General features: G+C 49.5%; 3 protein-coding genes and 1 long non-coding RNA gene across 7 annotated transcripts; 2 read left to right on the top strand and 2 right to left on the bottom strand.

Moving 5' to 3' along the window:
• The first annotated feature begins 351 nt into the window (after positions 1–351).
• On the top strand, positions 352–12,497 carry LOC308558796 (heat shock 70 kDa protein 1-like). 3 transcript variants are annotated; one of them, XM_081140747.1, is made up of 2 exons: positions 352–1,040; positions 8,826–12,497. In XM_081140747.1, exon 2 carries the CDS (start codon positions 8,839–8,841, stop codon positions 10,762–10,764), a length of 1,926 nt encoding a protein of 641 aa, XP_080996873.1. In that variant the 5' UTR covers positions 352–1,040; positions 8,826–8,838; the 3' UTR covers positions 10,765–12,497. The 3 variants fall into 3 exon arrangements, with proteins under 3 accessions (XP_080996873.1, XP_080996872.1, XP_080996874.1); XM_081140746.1 differs by having other exon boundaries at positions 352–1,204; XM_081140748.1 differs by lacking the exon at positions 352–1,040 and adding an exon at positions 7,132–7,353.
• Positions 4,410–6,874, bottom strand: HSPA1A (heat shock protein family A (Hsp70) member 1A). Its single transcript, XM_081140764.1, has one exon. The coding sequence runs from the start codon at positions 6,598–6,600 to the stop codon at positions 4,675–4,677; it is 1,926 nt and encodes a 641-aa protein (XP_080996890.1). The 5' UTR covers positions 6,601–6,874; the 3' UTR covers positions 4,410–4,674.
• Positions 7,265–18,851, bottom strand: LOC308558799. 2 transcript variants are annotated; one of them, XR_013999050.1, is made up of 3 exons: positions 18,571–18,851; positions 17,857–17,974; positions 7,265–7,529 (listed from the first exon to the last, which is right to left on the bottom strand). It is a non-coding gene; the product is annotated as an uncharacterized lncRNA (long non-coding RNA). The 2 variants fall into 2 exon arrangements; XR_013999051.1 differs by lacking the exon at positions 7,265–7,529 and adding an exon at positions 12,857–12,968.
• LSM2 (LSM2 homolog, U6 small nuclear RNA and mRNA degradation associated) lies at positions 12,672–18,352 on the top strand. The gene is made up of 5 exons (XM_081140750.1): positions 12,672–12,828; positions 13,400–13,467; positions 17,321–17,351; positions 17,700–17,759; positions 17,867–18,352. Exons 1-5 carry the CDS (start codon positions 12,826–12,828, stop codon positions 17,990–17,992), a joined length of 288 nt encoding a protein of 95 aa, XP_080996876.1. The 5' UTR covers positions 12,672–12,825; the 3' UTR covers positions 17,993–18,352.
• Positions 18,852–19,106: the final 255 nt, after the last annotated feature.

Here is a 19,106-nt window from a genome sequence, read left to right as displayed (position 1 = left end):
CTGGCGGCGGGGCTGGCCACCGAGATGCCTGGCCCGGTCAGGTGTTTTGCGAGTGTTTTTTCAAAACGTGATTAAAGAAGAAAAGGAGAGACCTTTAAAATTTCTGGCACTAGCTAATGTGTCAGACGAAAACTGGGAAGTTCTGTAACTCATACAACTAAGCCGGCGGAATTGGCTGGCCAGGCGGAGAAGGAGAGGTCCCCACGGCCCAGGGGAGCGCGAGCCCGGAGAGGCTGGGGCCCCGAGCCTGGGGTCCTGCTCGTCTCCGCCGCCGCCGCCCCGCCGCCCCGCCGCCCCGCCGCCGGGCTCCAGTCCCTTGTCCGGTTGGGACCTTTGGAGGGGTAGAGAGGCCGAAGAGCCTTGGGAGCGGTTCTCGTCTTCTGGACTCCTCAGCGTTCCCCGTCTGTGGGCCGGGCCGGTCCGCCTCTGACCGGAACTGGCCCGCTGCTCCAGTATTTTTTAATATATATATATATATATTGATTGATTGATTGATTTCAGAGAGAGGAAGGGGGGGAGAGAGAAACGTCAATGGTCAGCCTTTGATCGACTGCGTCCTGCACCTCCCCCCCCACTGGGGATCGAGCCCGCAACCGGTCCTGTGTCCTGACCCAACGGAACCGGAATCTCCTGAGTCATAGGTCGATGCTCAGACGCTGAGCTAGGCGGGCGGAGCCTGTGTTTGTAATGAGCGGCGCAAGGAGAGGGCAACGATGGTTGGGGTTGCTGTGTCCCCGTGAACTGCGGCGGACGCCTTAGGGCAGGGGTGGGGAACCTTTTTTCTGCTAAGGGCCATTTGGACTTTTATAGCTTCATTGTGGGCCATACAAATTATCAACTTAAAAATTAGCTATGAAGAAACCTTCCCAATTTACTGAATTTCAAGTCCTGCCTGCAGTTGTCTTGGCAGGACCAGACCAAACGGTTTCTCAGGGTGGGCCAGATGTTCCCCACCCCTACCTTAGGGGGTGACCCAAGAGGACTGATTGAGGCTGATCGGTTAGTGTGAAGCATGACAGTTAAGGGTTCTTATTCCTACGGTAAGGATTGCCTCCTTAGAAATTGCCAATATTGCTCTTCATCTGAAGTAACCCCATTTCCTCTTTTAAGCAAAAGCCCAACTTCTCGCACATAAAATAATTTTTGTTTTGGTATATTTTCTGCATTTTTGGTGACAGAAGCCTGTTAAACACCAGGACTAACAGTAAGTATATAGGTTACTAATAAAGCAGTATCTTGGGTTCAAAAGGCAGATGAAATCGGCCACATTACCATAGCCACCTGCCTCCTGAGGGCTGGTATAGGGAGATAACAGATTGGAATTAGGGGAGGTATTCCATTTTGAAAATTGTTTCATCACCTACAGTTACTTTTTTCTTGAGGCATAGCCCCTCCCACAAAGTTTCTTTTGCTACCCAATACATCACTTCCTCCAGGTATGGTACTACAGAATCTCTTTGCTAATTCTACGATTGCCTCAGCCTTCTTGAGCTTACAAAGTGGTTATTTTCTTTTGTTTGGTGTGTGTGCTTTATTATTACTGACTTTTTTTTTAAGAATGGGAGGAAAGGAGAGAGAAACATTGATCAGTTGCCTCCTGTGAGCCCCCTACCAAGACATAACCTGCATCCTAGGTATGGGCCCTGACCAGGAATCGAACCCGTGACCTCCCGGTGCACCAGATGCTCCAACCGAGCCATACCATCCAGGACCAAAGTGATTACTTTCAAAGTACTCTGTGCAAGAGTATGCACACAATAACATTTTATGTTTATTTCTTAATAAATAAAACACCTACTTAATAACCTTGACCTAGCATAGGAACTGTTTTCTCCAAGGTTGTTTCAGATTCCCTAAGCTCTCTCTTAGCAGAGGTGTTTGGCAGGCCCTCACCTGTTCCCGTGCTTTTCCACCCACCCTCCCCATACCCCAAGAAGTGGTACTGGCTGCTGGCTTGAAAAGTCACTATTGTCTGCAGATGACAGTCACAAATGCTCCTGCAGCTCAAAGGGTCCTGTTGCAAATGGACATCCCCATGAAGACGGATTTATGTAGTGGCTAAGGTCCACAGTGTTACACTTCAACTACTTTGAAGGTTAAATGTGCTGTTTTATAAGCTGGCCTGGAAGCCTAAGCATCTCTTAGATTTCCATTTCCAAACTTACAAGGCAAGGTCTACCTGTATGTGCCATTCCCTGATACTGTATTTTCTTCAAAGGCAAGTATTTAGTGAAAGGTTTGGTAGGTTTTGAGGTACACGTAAGCTTATAAAGTGTTTTTATGGAATGTTGATACAATTTTTTGACCTTTTTTGTGTGGAAGTGAAATTCACACGACATAAAATAACCATTTTCAAGTGTACAATATAGTGGTACCTAGTACATTTATAATGTGCACCTATCACCTCGATCTAGTTCTAAAACATCTTTGTAACCCCAAATACAATTGATTTTTAATGTCTTTATTGATTTCAGAGAGAGGAAGGAAGAGAGATAGATGATGAGTCATTGACTGGCTGCCTCCTGCACACCCCCTACCAGGAATCCAGCCCACAACCCAGGCATGTGCCCTGACAGGGAACTGAACCATGATCTGGATCCTAGGTGGACAGTCAACCGCTGAGCCACGCTGGCTGGGCTGCAATTGATTTTTTTTTTTTTTTAAATATATCTTTATTGATTTCAGAGAGAGGAAAGGAGAGGGAGAGAGAGAGATAGAAACATCAATGATGAGAGAGTCATTGATCAGCTGCCTCCTGCATGTCCCTGACTGGGGATCGAGCCCGCAACCCGGGCATGTGCCCTAACCTGGAATCAAACCCGGATCACCTGGATCCTAGGTTGATGCTCAACCGCTGAGCCACGCCTGGCCGGGCTGCAATTGATTTTTAAAGGGGCTCTTTCTCCAAGCCTTGAGGATTGTGCCAGGCCTTTCCCAACAGGGAAGTTGTGGAGGGGATTACTTCTAGAATGCTAGTAGCTAGGACATGAAGCATCTCCAAGGGAAGAAAGCCTTTAATAGGTCTTCCCAGTATAGAGCTGCAAGTTTTTCCCCTTCTAAATTAACAAATACCAAACCTTTGTCATCAATTTTATTGCTTATCTGACATAATTGTTTAGGACTGTATAAAGGTAAAAGGGGTACTGATAGTGAAACCAAGGGTAGAAATATAACCCAGAACCAGGCATGCACAAACAAGCCCTGTGGACTTGGGGCAGCATGGCAAAAACCTGTAAAACCTGAGTTGGAGTCCAGGTTCAACATCTTTGCTGAACAGGAGCTTATCTTCAACCTTTAAATTTTAGTTAAGCCAGAACTTTTAAGTTTCCCAATATGCTCACCTGTGAAAGTCAAACACTACCTAAAGTCAGTGTGGTGGAATGAGGGTTAGTAAAATCAAAAGGCCCTAGTACAGTGGCTGGCACATAACAGCACGAAAATATTGGAGTCCTGCTGGGGCACCCAATTCTCAATGACACCTTCCTAAGGTACTCAGTGGTACACTTAAAATGTACTCAACTACTGCTAGAAATGTGGCATTTCTCTCTCAGCAGCCTCTCATAAATAAGAACTATAGCTGAGGCATCAGCCAAACCCTTTAATTTTAAAATGTAAGTAGCCCTGGCTGGTGTTGCTTAGTGGTTAGGGCATCAGCCTGAACACCGGAGGGTCTCGGGTTCCATACCCAATCAAAGGCATGTACTTGGACTGCAGGTTTGATTCCCCAGCCTGGTCAGGGCACGTGTGAGAAGCGGCTGATTGATGTGTCTTTCTCACACCACTGTTTCTCGCTGTCTCTCTCATTCTCCCTTCCTCTCTCTCTAAAAATCAATGGGAGAAATATCCTCAGGTTAGGATTAATGACAAAATAATAAAATGAAATATAAGAAGTAGGGGTCAGAGTGGCTAATGCACTTGTGCATAATTCAGCCAGCTAGTGTTTGAACTCAGATCTCCTCACTGCTAATTTAGGCCTCACCTTTCATGTTGAATCCAGATTAAATATTAGGGCTTTGAGACATCAGGTGTACTCACTGAAATTAGTAGCCATGATCTTCCCATCTAACTGCCTCTCCTTTGCCTGTTTCTCCAGGAATAAACCCAACCCCAAGTTCCTTTTGAGGCCACCCTTACATGGAGTAGACCCCCTCCGCCAACCTGGAGGCAACCAAAACCCAAACCACTGTAAATAAGCAGGTTTAAAATTTTTTTTTTAGGTTTTAATTGTTTAAAAAAATCTAAGAATACCATTTGCCTAAAAGAAAGGTATCACAATGCAATAATGGCCTTATTTGTCCAGATTCCTAACCTTTCCTAAGAGGCACATTACCATTGATTTTAGACGCTATAAAAACACACAAATTAGGCAGACCTTCTGACCTCAAAATAAAACAGCGGCAGACAAGACATCACACAACTTGGAGTTTATTTACTTTGAAGTAAACAGTTTAGAGGGAGCAGTTTGTTATGAGTATTACAAAAAAGAACAAAAGATGGCAGTATAAACACATCTCTACATTTACATTTAAAAAAAAAGCAAGTTCATAACTTCACAAAAACACTTTGCAAACAATTTCCAAAGTTCAGAGCTGATGAAAGGCAAATACATAAGGCAATGCAAAGCCTTGAATTCCACCTCCTCCGGAACAAACATGAGCATCTGGGAAAAGCTTCCTAATCCACCTCCTCGATGGTGGGGCCTGAGCCGGACCCCCCCTTGGGGGCCTGAGCCCCAAAGCCCCCCGCCCCCGGGCCGCCCGCCCCCTGGTACAGTCCGCTGATGATGGGGTTACACACCTGCTCCAGCTCCTTCCTCTTGTGCTCAAACTCCTCCTTCTCCGCCAGGGTGTTGGAGTCCAGCCAGGAAATGACCTCCTGGCACTTGTCCAGCACCTTCTTCTTGTCGGCCTCGCTGAGCTTGCCCCGCAGCCCCTCGTCCTCCACGGCGCTCTTCATGTTGAAGGCGTACGACTCCAGCGCGTTCTTGGCCGACACCCTCTCGCGCTGCACCTCGTCCTCCGCCTTGTACCTCTCGGCCTCCTGCACCATGCGCTCGATCTCCTCCTTGCTCAGGCGGCCCTTGTCGTTGGTGATGGTGATCTTGTTGGCCTTGCCGGTGCTCTTGTCCGTGGCTGTGACGTTCAGGATGCCATTGGCGTCGATGTCAAAGGTCACCTCGATCTGCGGCACGCCTCGGGGGGCCGGGGGGATGCCGCTCAGCTCGAAGCGCCCCAGCAGGTTGTTGTCCCTCGTCATGGCTCTCTCGCCCTCGTACACCTGGATCAGCACCCCCGGCTGGTTGTCCGAGTAGGTGGTGAAGATCTGCGTCTGCTTGGTGGGGATGGTGGAGTTGCGCTTGATCAGAGCCGTCATCACGCCCCCGGCCGTCTCCAGCCCCAAGGACAGGGGAGCCACGTCCAGCAGCAGCAGGTCCTGCACGTTCTCAGACTTGTCCCCCATCAGGATGGCTGCCTGCACCGCCGCCCCGTAGGCCACCGCCTCGTCGGGGTTGATGCTCTTGTTGAGGTCGCGCCCGTTGAAGAAGTCCTGCAGCAGCTTCTGCACCTTGGGGATGCGGGTGGAGCCCCCCACCAGGACCAGGTCGTGGATCTGGGCCTTGTCCAGCTTGGCGTCGCGCAGGGCCTTCTCCACGGGCTCCAGGGTGCCCCGGAACAGGTCGGAGCACAGCTCCTCGAACCGCGCCCTGGTGATGGACGTGTAGAAGTCGATGCCCTCGAACAGGGAGTCGATCTCCAGGCTGGCCTGCGTGCTGGACGACAGGGTCCTCTTGGCCCTCTCGCAGGCGGTGCGCAGCCGCCTCACGGCTCGCTTGTTCTGGCTGATGTCCTTCTTGTGCTTGCGCTTGAACTCCTCCACGAAGTGGCTCACCAGCCTGTTGTCAAAGTCCTCCCCTCCCAGGTGGGTGTCCCCCGCCGTGGCCTTCACCTCGAAGATGCCGTCGTCGATGGTCAGGATGGACACGTCGAAGGTGCCCCCGCCCAGGTCGAAGATGAGCACGTTGCGCTCCCCCTTGCCCGTCCTGTCCAGGCCGTAGGCGATGGCGGCCGCCGTGGGCTCGTTGATGATCCTCAGCACGTTCAGCCCCGCGATCACCCCCGCGTCCTTGGTGGCCTGGCGCTGCGAGTCGTTGAAGTAGGCCGGCACGGTGATCACCGCGTTGGTCACCGCGTAGCCCAGGTACGCCTCGGCGATCTCCTTCATCTTGGTCAGCACCATGGACGAGATCTCCTCGGGGTAGAACGCCTTGGTCTCCCCTTTGTAGCTCACCTGCACCTTGGGCTTGTCCCCGTCACTGATCACCTGGAAAGGCCAGTGCTTCATGTCCGACTGCACCACCGAGTCGCCGAACTTGCGGCCGATCAGCCGCTTGGCGTCGAACACGGTGTTCTGCGGGTTCAGCGCCACCTGGTTCTTGGCCGCGTCGCCGATGAGCCGCTCGGTGTCGGTGAAGGCCACGTAGCTGGGGGTGGTGCGGTTGCCCTGGTCGTTGGCGATGATCTCCACCTTGCCGTGCTGGAACACCCCCACGCACGAGTAGGTGGTGCCCAGGTCGATGCCGATGGCCGTGGTTTTAGCCATGCCGGCGCCCTGCTCTCTCGCACCGCGCCGAGGTTCGGGCCTTTTCCGAAAGCGGCGGTCGGGGTCCGCGACCAGCGGCTCGGTCTTTTCCGAGACGGGAAACTGCACGCCGGGGCCGCAGAGGCTCGTCCGCGGGGCTGCGGGGCCGCGGGGCTGCGCGGGGCGGGCTCAGGAACGCGGGGCAGGGGCGCTGCACTCGCCGGCTCGTCTCCGCGGGCTCGCCGTTGCCCCGCGGCCGCCGGCTCCGGGCTTATCACCCTTCGGCGAGCCCCGCCTCCCCGCTCGCCCAATCCCCGAGCTCGGCCGGCGGCGGGTCGGGAACATTCCGGGGGCTTCGCGGGCGTCCTGCCCCCGGCTCTCTCGGGCCAATCAGCGCCCGGGTGCCGCCCCTCCCAGAACTCTCCAGACTCTTCCGGGCCTCGCTGGACGCGCGCAGCCCGGGGAGGGGAGGAGAGACGGGGGGAGGGGCCGGCGGGGTGGGCGGGGTGACGCCGGGGACGGGGCGGGAGCCGGGGTGGGGGTGCTGACGCTGCTCCCCGCGGTCGCGTTACAATGGAGGCGCTGCCTCTGACCTCACGGCTAGCACGGAATGCGGACGAGGGGGCTGCGGCCGGCTCAAAGCTTTAGGGCGGGCGGGCGGGTGGGGGGTGGGGGGACACCGGCTGCGCGCGGCAGATGTTGAGGGAGCCCCCACCGACAGAGGCCCCTCAGTCCGGACATAGCCAAACTGGAGCGAAGGCAACGGGAGAATAGGTGAACCAGGAGGGCTGTTTGTAATGGGGTGGGCATAGGCGAGACGGGCAGGTCCGTGTTTGAGGAAGTCCTGCCGGTCTCTCCAGTGTAAGTCTGAGGTGTGGGCTGTCGGCAACCGCGGCATTGGATGGGTCACAGCAGCTGGAAGGAGGTGGAGGAGCTGGTCTGTTCTGTCTCTAGATAACAGGATTTTTTAGGTAAAAGGTTAGACAAAGAGACTCTCTGGAGCGCACCACCTACTAGATTTACTCCCACAAATCCCTAGTAGAGGGTAAAGGAGGCCAGGAAGGCAGCTAAGCCCAAGTGTGGCAATTAATGTGTCATGCAGGGACCAGAAGGTAAAATAATCTTAGGTCATCAGCGAGACCGGTACAATCCCAGAATAAAATGTATCAGAGACATAGGACAGGACAATTGAGTCAGAACCTGTGAAAAATTGAAAACAGTTACACCCACTGCCTTCCCAAGTCATGTAGGCCAAGAATGCTTTTGTCTGCCTGTCCAAAAAGCATGGAAGCATTGTCTGGAAGAGATATTTGTACACCAAAAAGATACTTGTACAGGGAGTTCATGACAGCATTATTTACAGTAGCTATGAGGCAGAAGCAGCCCAAGAGTCCAGGGAGGGAATACATGAATAAAATGTGGATACAAAATGGAATATTATTCAGCTTAAAAAGGAAGGAAAATCAGACACATGCTATAACATAGGTGAACTTTGTTATGTTAAATGAAATAAACCAATCACAAAAAAAGAAATAGTGTATAATTCCACTAGTATGTGCGATCTAAAGTAGTTGAATTCATAGAGACAGAAAGTGATGGTTTCCAGGAGCTAGTGGAAGTAGGGAATGATGAGTTGTTTAATGGACATGGAATTTCAGTTTTGCAAGATAAAGAGTTCTGGAGATTGGTTGGACAACAATGTGAATGAACTTACTACGAACTGTACACCTAAAAATGGCTAAGATGGGCCCAACCAGGTGGCTCAGCAGTTGAGCAACAACCTAGGATCGAGGAGGTCGAGGTTCGATTCCCAGTCAGGGCACATGCCTGAGTTTCTGGTTCTGTCCCCAGTGGGGGGCCTATAGGAGGCAGCCGATCAATGACTCTCTCATCATTGATGTTTCTTTTTTTTCTTTTTTTTAATATGTCTTTATTGATTTCAGAGAGAGGAAGAGAGAGCGTGAGAGAGAGATAGAAACATCAATGATGAGAAAGTCATCATTGGACACCCCCAGCTGGCGATCAAGCCCGCAACCCGGGCATGTGCCCTGATCAGGAATCAAACCATGATCTCCTGGATCCTAGGTCCATGCTCAACTGCTGAGCCACGCCTGGCCAGGCAAAGACATAGTTTTAAAAAATGGTTAAGATGGTAAATTTCATGTTATGTGTATTTTACCACAATTTAAAATAAAATAGAATAAAGAAGTACTCTGCCAATACTTTATCTCACTTTTTCTCATTAGGCCTCAGAAAACCATGGCTGCTGCTAAGGGAATGGCCATCGGCATCGACCTGGGCACCACCTACTCGTGCGTGGGGGTGTTCCAGCACGGCAAGGTGGAGATCATTGCCAACGACCAGGGCAACCGCACCACCCCCAGCTACGTGGCCTTCACCGACACTGAGAGGCTCATTGGGGATGCAGCCAAGAACCAGGTAGCCATGAATCCTCAGAACACTGTCTTTGATGCCAAACGTCTGATTGGCAGAAAATTTAATGATCCTGTAGTGCAATCAGATATGAAACTTTGGCCTTTTCAAGTAACCAATGAAGGAGGCAAGCCCAAGGTATTGGTATCCTACAAAGGGGAGCAAAAAGCTTTCTATCCAGAGGAAATCTCCTCTATGGTGCTGACTAAGATGAAGGAGACTGCTGAGGCTTTTTTGGGCCACCCTGTCACGAATGCTGTGATCACTGTGCCAGCATATTTCAATGATTCTCAACGGCAGGCTACCAAGGATGCAGGCGTGATTGCAGGTCTCAATGTACTAAGAATTATCAATGAACCAACAGCTGCTGCCATTGCCTATGGCTTAGATAAAGCAGGTCAGGGAGAGCGACATGTCCTGATCTTTGATCTGGGTGGAGGCACATTTGATGTGTCCATCCTGACCATAGATGATGGGATTTTTGAGGTGAAGGCCACAGCCGGGGACACCCACCTGGGAGGGGAGGACTTTGACAACAGGCTGGTGAGCCACTTCGTGGAGGAGTTCAAGCGCAAGCACAAGAAGGACATCAGCCAGAACAAGCGAGCCGTGAGGCGGCTGCGCACCGCCTGTGAGAGGGCCAAGAGGACCCTGTCGTCCAGCACCCAGGCCAACTTGGAAATTGATTCACTTTATGAAGGCATTGACTTCTACACGTCCATTACTAGAGCCCGGTTTGAAGAGCTGTGTGCAGACCTCTTTAGGGGCACTCTGGAGCCCGTGGAGAAGGCCCTTCGGGATGCCAAGATGGACAAGGCTAAAATCCATGACATTGTTTTGGTGGGGGGTTCCACCCGCATCCCCAAGGTGCAGAAACTGCTACAGGACTACTTTAATGGCCGTGATCTCAACAAGAGCATCAACCCCGACGAGGCGGTGGCCTACGGGGCGGCGGTGCAGGCAGCCATCCTGATGGGGGACAAGTCTGAGAACGTGCAGGACCTGCTGCTGCTGGATGTGGCTCCCCTGTCCTTGGGGCTGGAGACGGCCGGGGGCGTGATGACTACCCTGATCAAGCGCAACTCCACCATCCCCACCAAGCAGACGCAGATCTTCACCACCTACTCGGACAACCAACCGGGGGTGCTGATCCAGGTGTACGAGGGCGAGAGGGCCATGACGAAGGACAACAACCTGCTGGGGCGCTTTGACCTGAGTGGAATCCCTCCTGCACCCAGAGGAGTTCCTCAGATCGAAGTGACTTTTGATATTGATGCCAACGGTATTCTTAATGTAACAGCCATGGACAAGAGCACTGGCAAAGCCAACAAGATCACCATCACCAATGACAAGGGCCGCCTGAGCAAGGAGGAGATCGAGCGCATGGTTCTGGATGCCGAGAAATATAAAGCTGAAGATGAGGTCCAGAGAGAGAAAATTGCTGCAAAAAATGCCTTAGAATCCTATGCTTTTAACATGAAGAGTGCTGTGAGTGATGAAGGCTTGAAGGGTAAGATTAGTGAGTCTGATAAAAAGAAAATACTGGATAAATGCAATGAGGTCCTTTCATGGCTGGAGGCCAATCAACTAGCTGAAAAAGATGAGTTTGATCATAAGAGAAAGGAACTGGAGCAAGTGTGTAACCCAGTAATCACAAAACTCTACCAGGGAGGATGCACTGGGCCTTCCTGTGGAACAGGGTACATACCTGGAAGGGCTGCCACAGGCCCCACCATTGAAGAAGTAGATTAATCTTATCTGGAGCTGGAGGGTTCTAGGGTGCCTCTAAGGTGAATTTGTTTCACTCATCTTCAAACATTGTTCTGATTCTTGAATTGACTGGACCTGAACCTAAGTTACCATCCCTTTGGGATTCCAATGGAAGAGTCCCATATGCCATCTTTTCACACTCCAATGTCCTGTTTCTGACTCTGGAATCAGACTCTTAGGAAAACCAGGACCCCCTCTGAACCATTTCATGAATTTGTGTTATTTAGTTCCAGGTTCCTCAACTTTCTTCTTCCTGTATGGATGGTTGTCTGTCACTCAGTAAATTTTCCTGAAACAAATTTCTTCTAGTATTATTAGACTATATCTTGAAAAGTAAGGAAAAGGAAAGTTCATGGAGAGAGCATGTGTGGTCTGATTGTGAGCTAAATGTGAATGATTAAGCTGGTAAGGGCAAAGTATTTGAATTTCCATGAGCTAATTGTTTCAAGCTGGAAAATAACTTGATTATCAGGCACTTTCAGCCCTAGCTGGAACAGTTGCTAACTATAATTACTGCTTATATTCAATGATAGACCAGTTTAGGTGCTTAGAGTTCAGCTTGGGGGGGGGGGAGGCAAACTTCTCCTTGATGTTACCTACAAGTGGGGTCTAGATCCAGCGCCTATGCACTCAGAGTCCATTATTACATCTTTTTACAATTTTTGTTTTTATTTATTTTAGAGAGAAAGGGAGAGGGAGAGAGAAATACCGATCGAGTGCCTCCTGCACACCCTCTACCGGGGATCAAGCCTGCAACCAGGGCATGTGCCCTGACTGGGACTGGAACCAATGACTTCTGGGTGCACAGGCCGATGCTCAACCAACTGAGCCACCCTGACCAGGGCTATTACATCTTTTACATGTAGAAAACATTTCTACAACAAACTTCTAACAAATGAGTATTTTTGTGCAAGATGAGAAATGGAAGATTTAATATGGTCTTATTCCTTGAAAAAATATTCTCACCTATTATATCACATACTTATAAAAATCTTGGGGACATGAGTATAGAAGTATGTGTGACTGCATTTGTAACCCTTTGTATTTTGGGGACATATTTGGATGTGAAATATTATGTTACCAAACTCAAGGCGTTGCCACTTGAGGTGCTCTATTCAAGAGCGCAATGTGGTTGTCCCACAGTAGTTTTATTTACTTGCAGCAAGTAAAGGAGATAGGATTTATAGCCAAAGCTCTGTCTCGTTGAAGGAAGCTCAGTCATTGCTTATGTACACTATTGGGTCAATTACATATTGATTTCTTCTCTGCAACTGGCCACATTTATCAGGGCGAGTTTCCTGTCTTCGTGTCTTGTTTACTCCTGCATCTGCAAAATACTGCTATATTTTGACATTTAGCAAGAAATAATATTTGGAACTGTCCAGACCTTGAGACCCTTGCCCTACCTAACAATTAGAATGGCTATTTCCATCCTCCAGCCACTGTTTAGTTTTACTCAGTCCTTCACAGGACAGCCCTAGGCAAAGTGTGTGGGAAATGTGGACTGAGATTGGGGCCTTGAGAGACCTATGTTTACTTGGAGGGACCCTTTAATAAAATCAAGATTTGTGCTCAAGCTCCCGATCTTGGATGCTCAACATTTTTTTAACTTTTTAAGGAAGCGTGACATATAGGAAAGTGTACAAATCACGAGGTTTCACAAACTTCTCAGCAGTTTTCAGTAAGAAGTGTGTGCAGGGTGTGAGCAGATCACGCCGCGGACCGCACCCCCGTGGAAACGAAACACCTCCGAGAGGGGAGGGGCTTCCCGCCGCCCGGGCGGCGGGGGGCCGCGCCTGCGCCGTGGAGCCTGCCGCGGAGGCTCCGGGAGGCAGGAAGCCCCGCCCCCGGGCGTTAGCCCCGCCCCCCGGCAGCGCGCCTTCCTCTCGCGATCGCCGAGCGGCGGGCGCGCTCCTTCAGCACTCCCGGCGTCCCAGCGCTCCCGGCCCACGCGGGATCGCGCTCCGGTTCCCGCCCGGCGTCCGCCTGCGGCATCAGGCCCTCACTTGCCCGGTCCGGCCGGCAGCCCGCTGCGCGAGCACGATGGTACTGTGACGTCACAAGGGGCGTCCTCAGGAGAGCGGGGGGCCGGGCGGTTGGGGGTGGTGGGGGTCCGACTACGTCCCTCTGCGCTGGAGTTGGGCCCTGGGGTTCCCTCCACTCTTAGTTCCTGCGCCTTAAGTTCTCTGGGGAAACATATGGGAACACATGGAGTTTTTTTTCTCTTAAAAAGAAAAAAATAAGAACCCGAGGGAGAGCCGGCAGGGACAGCAGGACAGGGAAAGGTTAGACCTCGATGAGCATTTCCCTGACCGAGACCAGGCTTCGGGGGTTTGGCCGGGGGTACCTTCTCCAGTTCCCTAGGAGTGGGCAGGGGCCCCAGGAGAGATGGTGGATTGAGAGCCATCCCCGAGAGCCCGAGGGCAGGGCAGGGGCTCGATGAAGTATGCAGTCGTCTGGGCTCCAGCAACATGCTCATGCCTGTCACTTCCCTGTGAAGTTTGAGACCTGCCGCAGATGTGGTGGGGATCCCAATACCAGTCTTAATAGTGGCCCAAGGCCACTCCCCCTACCAGGCCTCTCCCCATATGATGGTTTTCCCTTTCTTGCCCAATAGCTCTTCTATTCCTTTTTCAAGTCCCTTGTGGGCAAGGATGTGGTCGTGGAACTCAAGAATGACCTGAGGTAGGTACCTATTCCAAGTCTGTAGGGGGTGGGTGTGTCCAGGGCCCTGAAACCTTTAATTAAACAAGCATTATTTGAGTGCTGGGTGAGGCGGGGGAGAGAGTGAAGAAATAAATGACTTGTGCCTTAAGCTGACAGATTAGCTGTGGAGTTGTTTCTTGTATTTGAAAAAAATACAAAGAAATATGTAAATAAAAAGTACAGAGAAGTCAGAGAGTGGATGCATCAACATTTTTTACAAAATAAGCATCATTTTTTTCTTATTAAATTATATACTCCTTTGACTCGACCTCTAGAAATGTAAGAGTCAGTTCCACAAGTAAAGATACACGTACAAAGATGTTTGTAGTTTTGTATGCAGTAGCAAAAATGGAAAACAAATAGCTATCAAGAGTGGGTGGGTTATGTTGTGGTACATCCGTATTACACAGCTGTCACACAGGAATGAGCTATATTGATGTGGAAAGCTGTTGCAAAATAGTATATGTGGCATAGTCTCCCTTTTGTTAAAGAAAATGTAAAGGATATACACAAGACCAATCCCTTCTGTCTGTACTGCTCTTACATCCCCTACCCTTAGTATCATTAGCTCCTAATCATCTTTCAGAACTTGGATTAAATGCTGTATCCTTGGAGAGGCTTTTCCTGGCCTTTCTAGCCAAGTAGATCCTTCTATCATAGTCTTATTTTCTTTCTAGTGGGTGCTTCTCAAATTGTGATTTCAGAGAAATATGTTTACTGTTTATGGCCTGCCCTTCCAACAGGGCCAGGACAGTGTTTAAGCTCAGCATTGTACCTAGTGTCTAGCATAGGCCTGGTATATAGCAGGAGCTTAATTAATGTGTGCTGAAAGAAAAGCAGCTAACGTTTGAGAACCTCCTGTTGACCAGGCACTATTCTGAATATGTTTATTAACTCATTTAATTCTCATAATACTCCTGTATGACATGTACTATTGTTGCTGTTTTACATGTGAGGCAATTAAAGATTGGATAGGTTAAGAAACTTGCTCGTCTATACAACTAGTAAGTGACACAGCCAGAATTGAAATCCAATTTTGTCTTAATTTTTTTATTATTATTGATTTGAGAGAGAGGAAGGGAGAGAAACATCAATTTGTTGTTTCACTTATTTATACATTCATCGGTTGATTCTTGTATGTGTCCTGACAGGGGAGCAAACCTGAAACCTTGATGCATCGGGTTGGTGCTCTAACCAATTGAGCTACCCAACCAGGGCCTTTTTTTTGTTTGTTTTTAAACTTATAAACAAGATCATATTTTCAGTGTAGTTGTGAAACTTGCTTTTCACTTAAACAGATGTTGTGTCAATAAAGTTTATCTTTAACATTATTGATGTCTGTATGGCATCTTTATTAACCAAGGCTTTGCTATTGGACACAGGCGGTTTCCAATTCTTTAGAAAAAAATCCTTTAAATGAGATGTACATTTAAAATAGTGAAGATTAAAAAATATCGATACCTGCCCTGGCAGGGTGGCTCAGTTGATTGGAGGGGCGTTGTGCCATACACTGAAAGGTTACAGGCTTGATCCCTGGTAATGGCCCTTGTGGGAGGCAACCGACTGATGTTTCTCTCTCTCTCCTTCTTTCTCCCTCCCTTCATCTCTAAAAACCAATAAAAACAGCCCTGGCCTGTGTTTCTCAGTGGTTAGAGCATTCACCAGTGCACCAAGGGGTCAAGGGTTTGAGTCCCAATCAAGGGCACGTACTTGGGTTGCGGGTTCAATCTCCAGCCTCAGTTGGGGCAGGTGCAGGAGGCAATCAATCAATGTGTCTCTCACATCAATGTTTCTCTCCCCCCCCCCCCCCCCCCCGCCGCTCCCTCCCTTCCACTCTCTCTCTAAAAAGCAATGGAAAAAATATCCTTGGGAGAGGATTAAAAAAAAAATCAATAAAAACATATCCTCAGGTAAAGATTTTAAAAATAATAAAATAGTGATACCTATTATTTGTCCTTTAGAAAGTCTGAATCAGTGTATTCTCTCCCCAGCAGTGTCTTCCACATTTCTATGTGAGATTATTTCTTAATGGAAGAAACATTGACATGGCAGAGAATGGTGAGGAGAGGGACTTGCCTTTTACATCAGAGATTTCATTTATACTAGCAATGCATATGGTGTTGGTGGCATATAGGTTAGGGCCACATAGAGAGACAGCTATGGAAACCCAGACCAACCCTAGGCAATTCTGTGAGATAACTTGGTTTTTATTTTTCTCTTTTCTCCTTCCTGGGCCTTCCACATGGCAAAAAACTGTTATGTTTTAGCTCCAGGTCCTAAAGCAAAGACTAAGGTTCAAAGGTAATCCACTGGGTTGGGAGAAGAGCTTTCTCTCAGGCTTGTTGTTTGTGCCAAATATCTCATTAAGGAATTGAATTAAATAATACCACCTTATACAATTCCTGGAAGTTACTTCAGTGCTTCACATGGTAGTAAGGTGCTGTCAAAGGCTTTTCAGGAGCCAGGGATATGGTGAAACCCCCACTGAGGCAGTAGGGCTCAGACACTAGATTTCAAAGACTTCAAGTTTTACAAAAACGAGGGTCCAACAGAGAGGTGCCAACTTTATTTTTGGCAAGATAAGGACATTTTTTAAAACTGCTATTTATTAAAATAATTTCACTTAAGAAATTTTAATACCAAAAAAATATGAAGGACACAATCAAGAACAGTTATTTTTTAGCCCTGGCCAGGTAGCTCAGTTGGTTAGAGCTTCATCTCAGTAGGCCAGGTTGTGGGTTCTATCCCCAGTCAGGGTACATACAAGAATTAACCAATGAATACATAAATTAGTGGATAAAAAATGGATATTTCTTCCCCTACCCCCCAAAATAAAAAAGTCATTTTTAGGAAATAAAATTGACAACCTTCAGCATACTACATACACACTCAGTACACACTATGTTTGCCTGTGTTTCCTTTTGTCATGGATTCATGACACCTTTGAGCACACATCAGTATTTTAGCACCACAGTTCTAAGGAACTTAGAATCTGGTGGTGACACACTGGACGGTTAGGATAGGGTGGCCAGGTTGGAGGATGGCCTGGATTGAGGTATATGTAAAGTAAAAGGAACTTGGTTTGTAGAATTCAAATTAGAAGGAGAATTACAGAAATGTTAGACATCAGCCAACGATGGGGATTTATGGAGCATGCAGGGTAAAGATACAATTCATGGGATTTGAGGTTGTGAGACTTAGTGTTGAAGCCACTGACAAATTTAAAAAGTTGGGAGAGAGAGGTAGCGGGGCTTGGAACACTGGTATATGATAACATTCCTCATTAACATTTCAGGGATTGGGAAGGGAGAGAACATCCATTGTCCCTTCAAGAGCAATGCTAGCTGCTTTATCTAGTTTACATATGGGGCTCTGGGTCCAAAGCCATAAATGTTTGAAAATAGCTGATGGTCTGGGGTCAGGCAGATAAGGACTGAGTGCTTGTTTATTTGTTCTAAACGAGGGCAAGTTACACAACCTCTCTGAGCCCCTGGATGGTAATAGCTACTTTCTACAGGCTTGTTGTCAGATAAGCTAAAAGATTATAAAAGTGGCTGTAAAAATTACAAATGCTATACAGAATACAGAAGAAATACAAGATGGCTCTTAAGAGTGGGTTGGTGTAGGGCAAGATGTACAATAGAAAATAACTGTTCTGGAAGCATTGTCTTTCCTACTCTAGGGCTTAGGAATGCCCCCTTTTGATTCCACTTATTCTGGTTTTCTCAAGTCCTTGACTTCCAAACCACGTTCTTATCTCAGCTCTCAAGTCACCTCTGTGTTGACTTTGGTATAAACTAATTTGGTTCTTCCTTCCCTCTGCCCCTGACAGCATCTGTGGAACCCTCCATTCTGTGGATCAGGTAAGACAAAGCAAGGGCCTAGGACTGGTCTTGGGGAAGGAGAAGGGAAAAAGGTTAAGGATGGGGTAGCCCAGCCACCATGACTCAGTGGTTGAGCGTCGACCTAGGATCCAGGAGATCACAGTTCGATCCCAGTCAGGGCACATGCCCAGGTTGCAGGCTCCATCCCCAGTTGGGGGCGGCGTGTAGGAGGCAGCCGATCAGTGACTCTCATCATTGATGTTTCTCTCTCTCTCTCCTTCTCCCTTCCTCTCTCTGAAATCAATAAAGATATATTAAAAAAAAAAAGGATGGGGTATTTGTATCTTGTCTCTAGGGCTAATGGTGGTGTTCATTTTCTTTCCTTAGTATCTCAACATAAAACTAACTGACATCAGTGTCACAGACCCTGAGAAATACCCTCACATGGTGAGTTGGGAATGGTGGAAAAGAGGAAACACCTCGAAAACAGGAGGCCCCTGGGTGGGTAGAGGACATTTTTAAGGGTGTTTTCACATTTGCCTACCTTTGTCTAGTTATCAGTGAAGAACTGCTTCATCCGGGGCTCAGTGGTCCGCTATGTGCAGTTGCCAGCAGATGAGGTGGACACGCAGTTACTACAGGATGCAGCAAGGAAGGAGGCCCTGCAGCAGAAACAGTGATGGCTCCTTCTCTCCTCCCCTTCCCTCCTCCATTGGCGGTCCTTGACCTGGTGTCCCAGCCCAGGACCGTTCCACCCATACTTGAGATGTGTTTTTGTTAATAGTAAGGTGCTTGTGTTTTTTGTTTTTTTTTTAAGGGATGAATAGATGAGAGGACTAATTAGTGGGGAGCAGCTATCCTCAGTGAGAAGGGGAAGATAAGTTGCGTGGGGAACTGCGGAGTGTTCCTTGTCCCCAGCACTGCCTTTGTACTCTTTCCCCAGAGACGGGAGAATCTCCTAGATCTCCAGGGCAGCATGTGATTCATTTTGGGGATGGAAGGAATCTATCCCGCATCGGGAATAAAACTTATGATACAAATTTCTGGTTCTGTGTGTTTTGGGAAGGAGGCTGGAGAGTGGGAAAGGGATGTGGAATTCATCCAAGCTTCATCATCCTGCCAAGAGTCCAACCCAACTTCCCAGCATTATCTGCCACTGCTCTCTGGTGGAAACCGGCTACTACCCAGCTCACTGGGCTACACCGAGTTTCCTGAGCGTGCCTCTGCCTGCATGGCCTGGCACTCACGCTGGGCCTACCAGTGACACTGTAAATGAGACAGCAAACTGCGTTTGGTGCTGCTGGATTTCTTCCTCGACCTCAGTACACTAACGTCCATGGCAGATTAATCCCAAGCGGCATAACGTTTACTGCGGGGGTGAAGGCGCGTAGTCTCCATTCGCTCCCTGCCGCTCCAGCAGAGCTCTCGGCATTCAGGGCCTCTCTGGCCGTGCAGCGCGGACCCCGTTCTCAGCGTGGCGGGAAGCGAGGCGGAGCCGGGGCTGTCGGCCCGCGCGCAGCCCCTTCGCCCGCCTCCCGCGGGGCCGCCCTCCCGCCCCGCGGCCCGAGGACCCGTGCGGGGTGCCCGCGGCGGCGCCTGACCGGAGCGCGGACGGGAGCGCCTGCTGGGAGCGCGGTCCCGGGGGCGTCCCCCGGCCTGTGCCCGCGCCCGCGCTCTGCCTCCCGAGCGGCGGGCGGCGCGCCCCGGGCCAGCGGCGGGCGGGGAGCGGCGCACACGCAGGCGCGGCAGGGCCGCCCGCGCCAGGCCCCGCGGGCCGGAAACGCGCGCTGTCAC

This window comes from Miniopterus schreibersii (genome assembly GCF_964146895.1).
Source record: "Miniopterus schreibersii genome assembly, chromosome: 6".
Taxonomy (NCBI): Eukaryota; Metazoa; Chordata; class Mammalia; order Chiroptera; family Miniopteridae; genus Miniopterus; species Miniopterus schreibersii.
The sequence above is the reverse complement of the archived record's forward strand: the minus strand, read 5'-3'. Positions and strand labels throughout refer to the sequence as shown.

Bases quoted from the DNA above. Each gene is read 5' to 3' on its own strand.
- LOC308558796 (XM_081140747.1), top strand. From the start codon at position 8,839: ATGGCTGCTGCTAAGGGAATGGCCATCGGCATCGACCTGGGCACCACC.
- LSM2 (XM_081140750.1), top strand. The intron at 13,468-17,320 runs GTAGGTACCTAT...TGCCCCTGACAG, and splicing joins GAACTCAAGAATGACCTGAG to CATCTGTGGAACCCTCCATT. The intron at 17,352-17,699 runs GTAAGACAAAGC...TTCTTTCCTTAG, and splicing joins CCCTCCATTCTGTGGATCAG to TATCTCAACATAAAACTAAC.
- HSPA1A (XM_081140764.1), bottom strand. From the start codon at position 6,600: ATGGCTAAAACCACGGCCATCGGCATCGACCTGGGCACCACCTACTCG.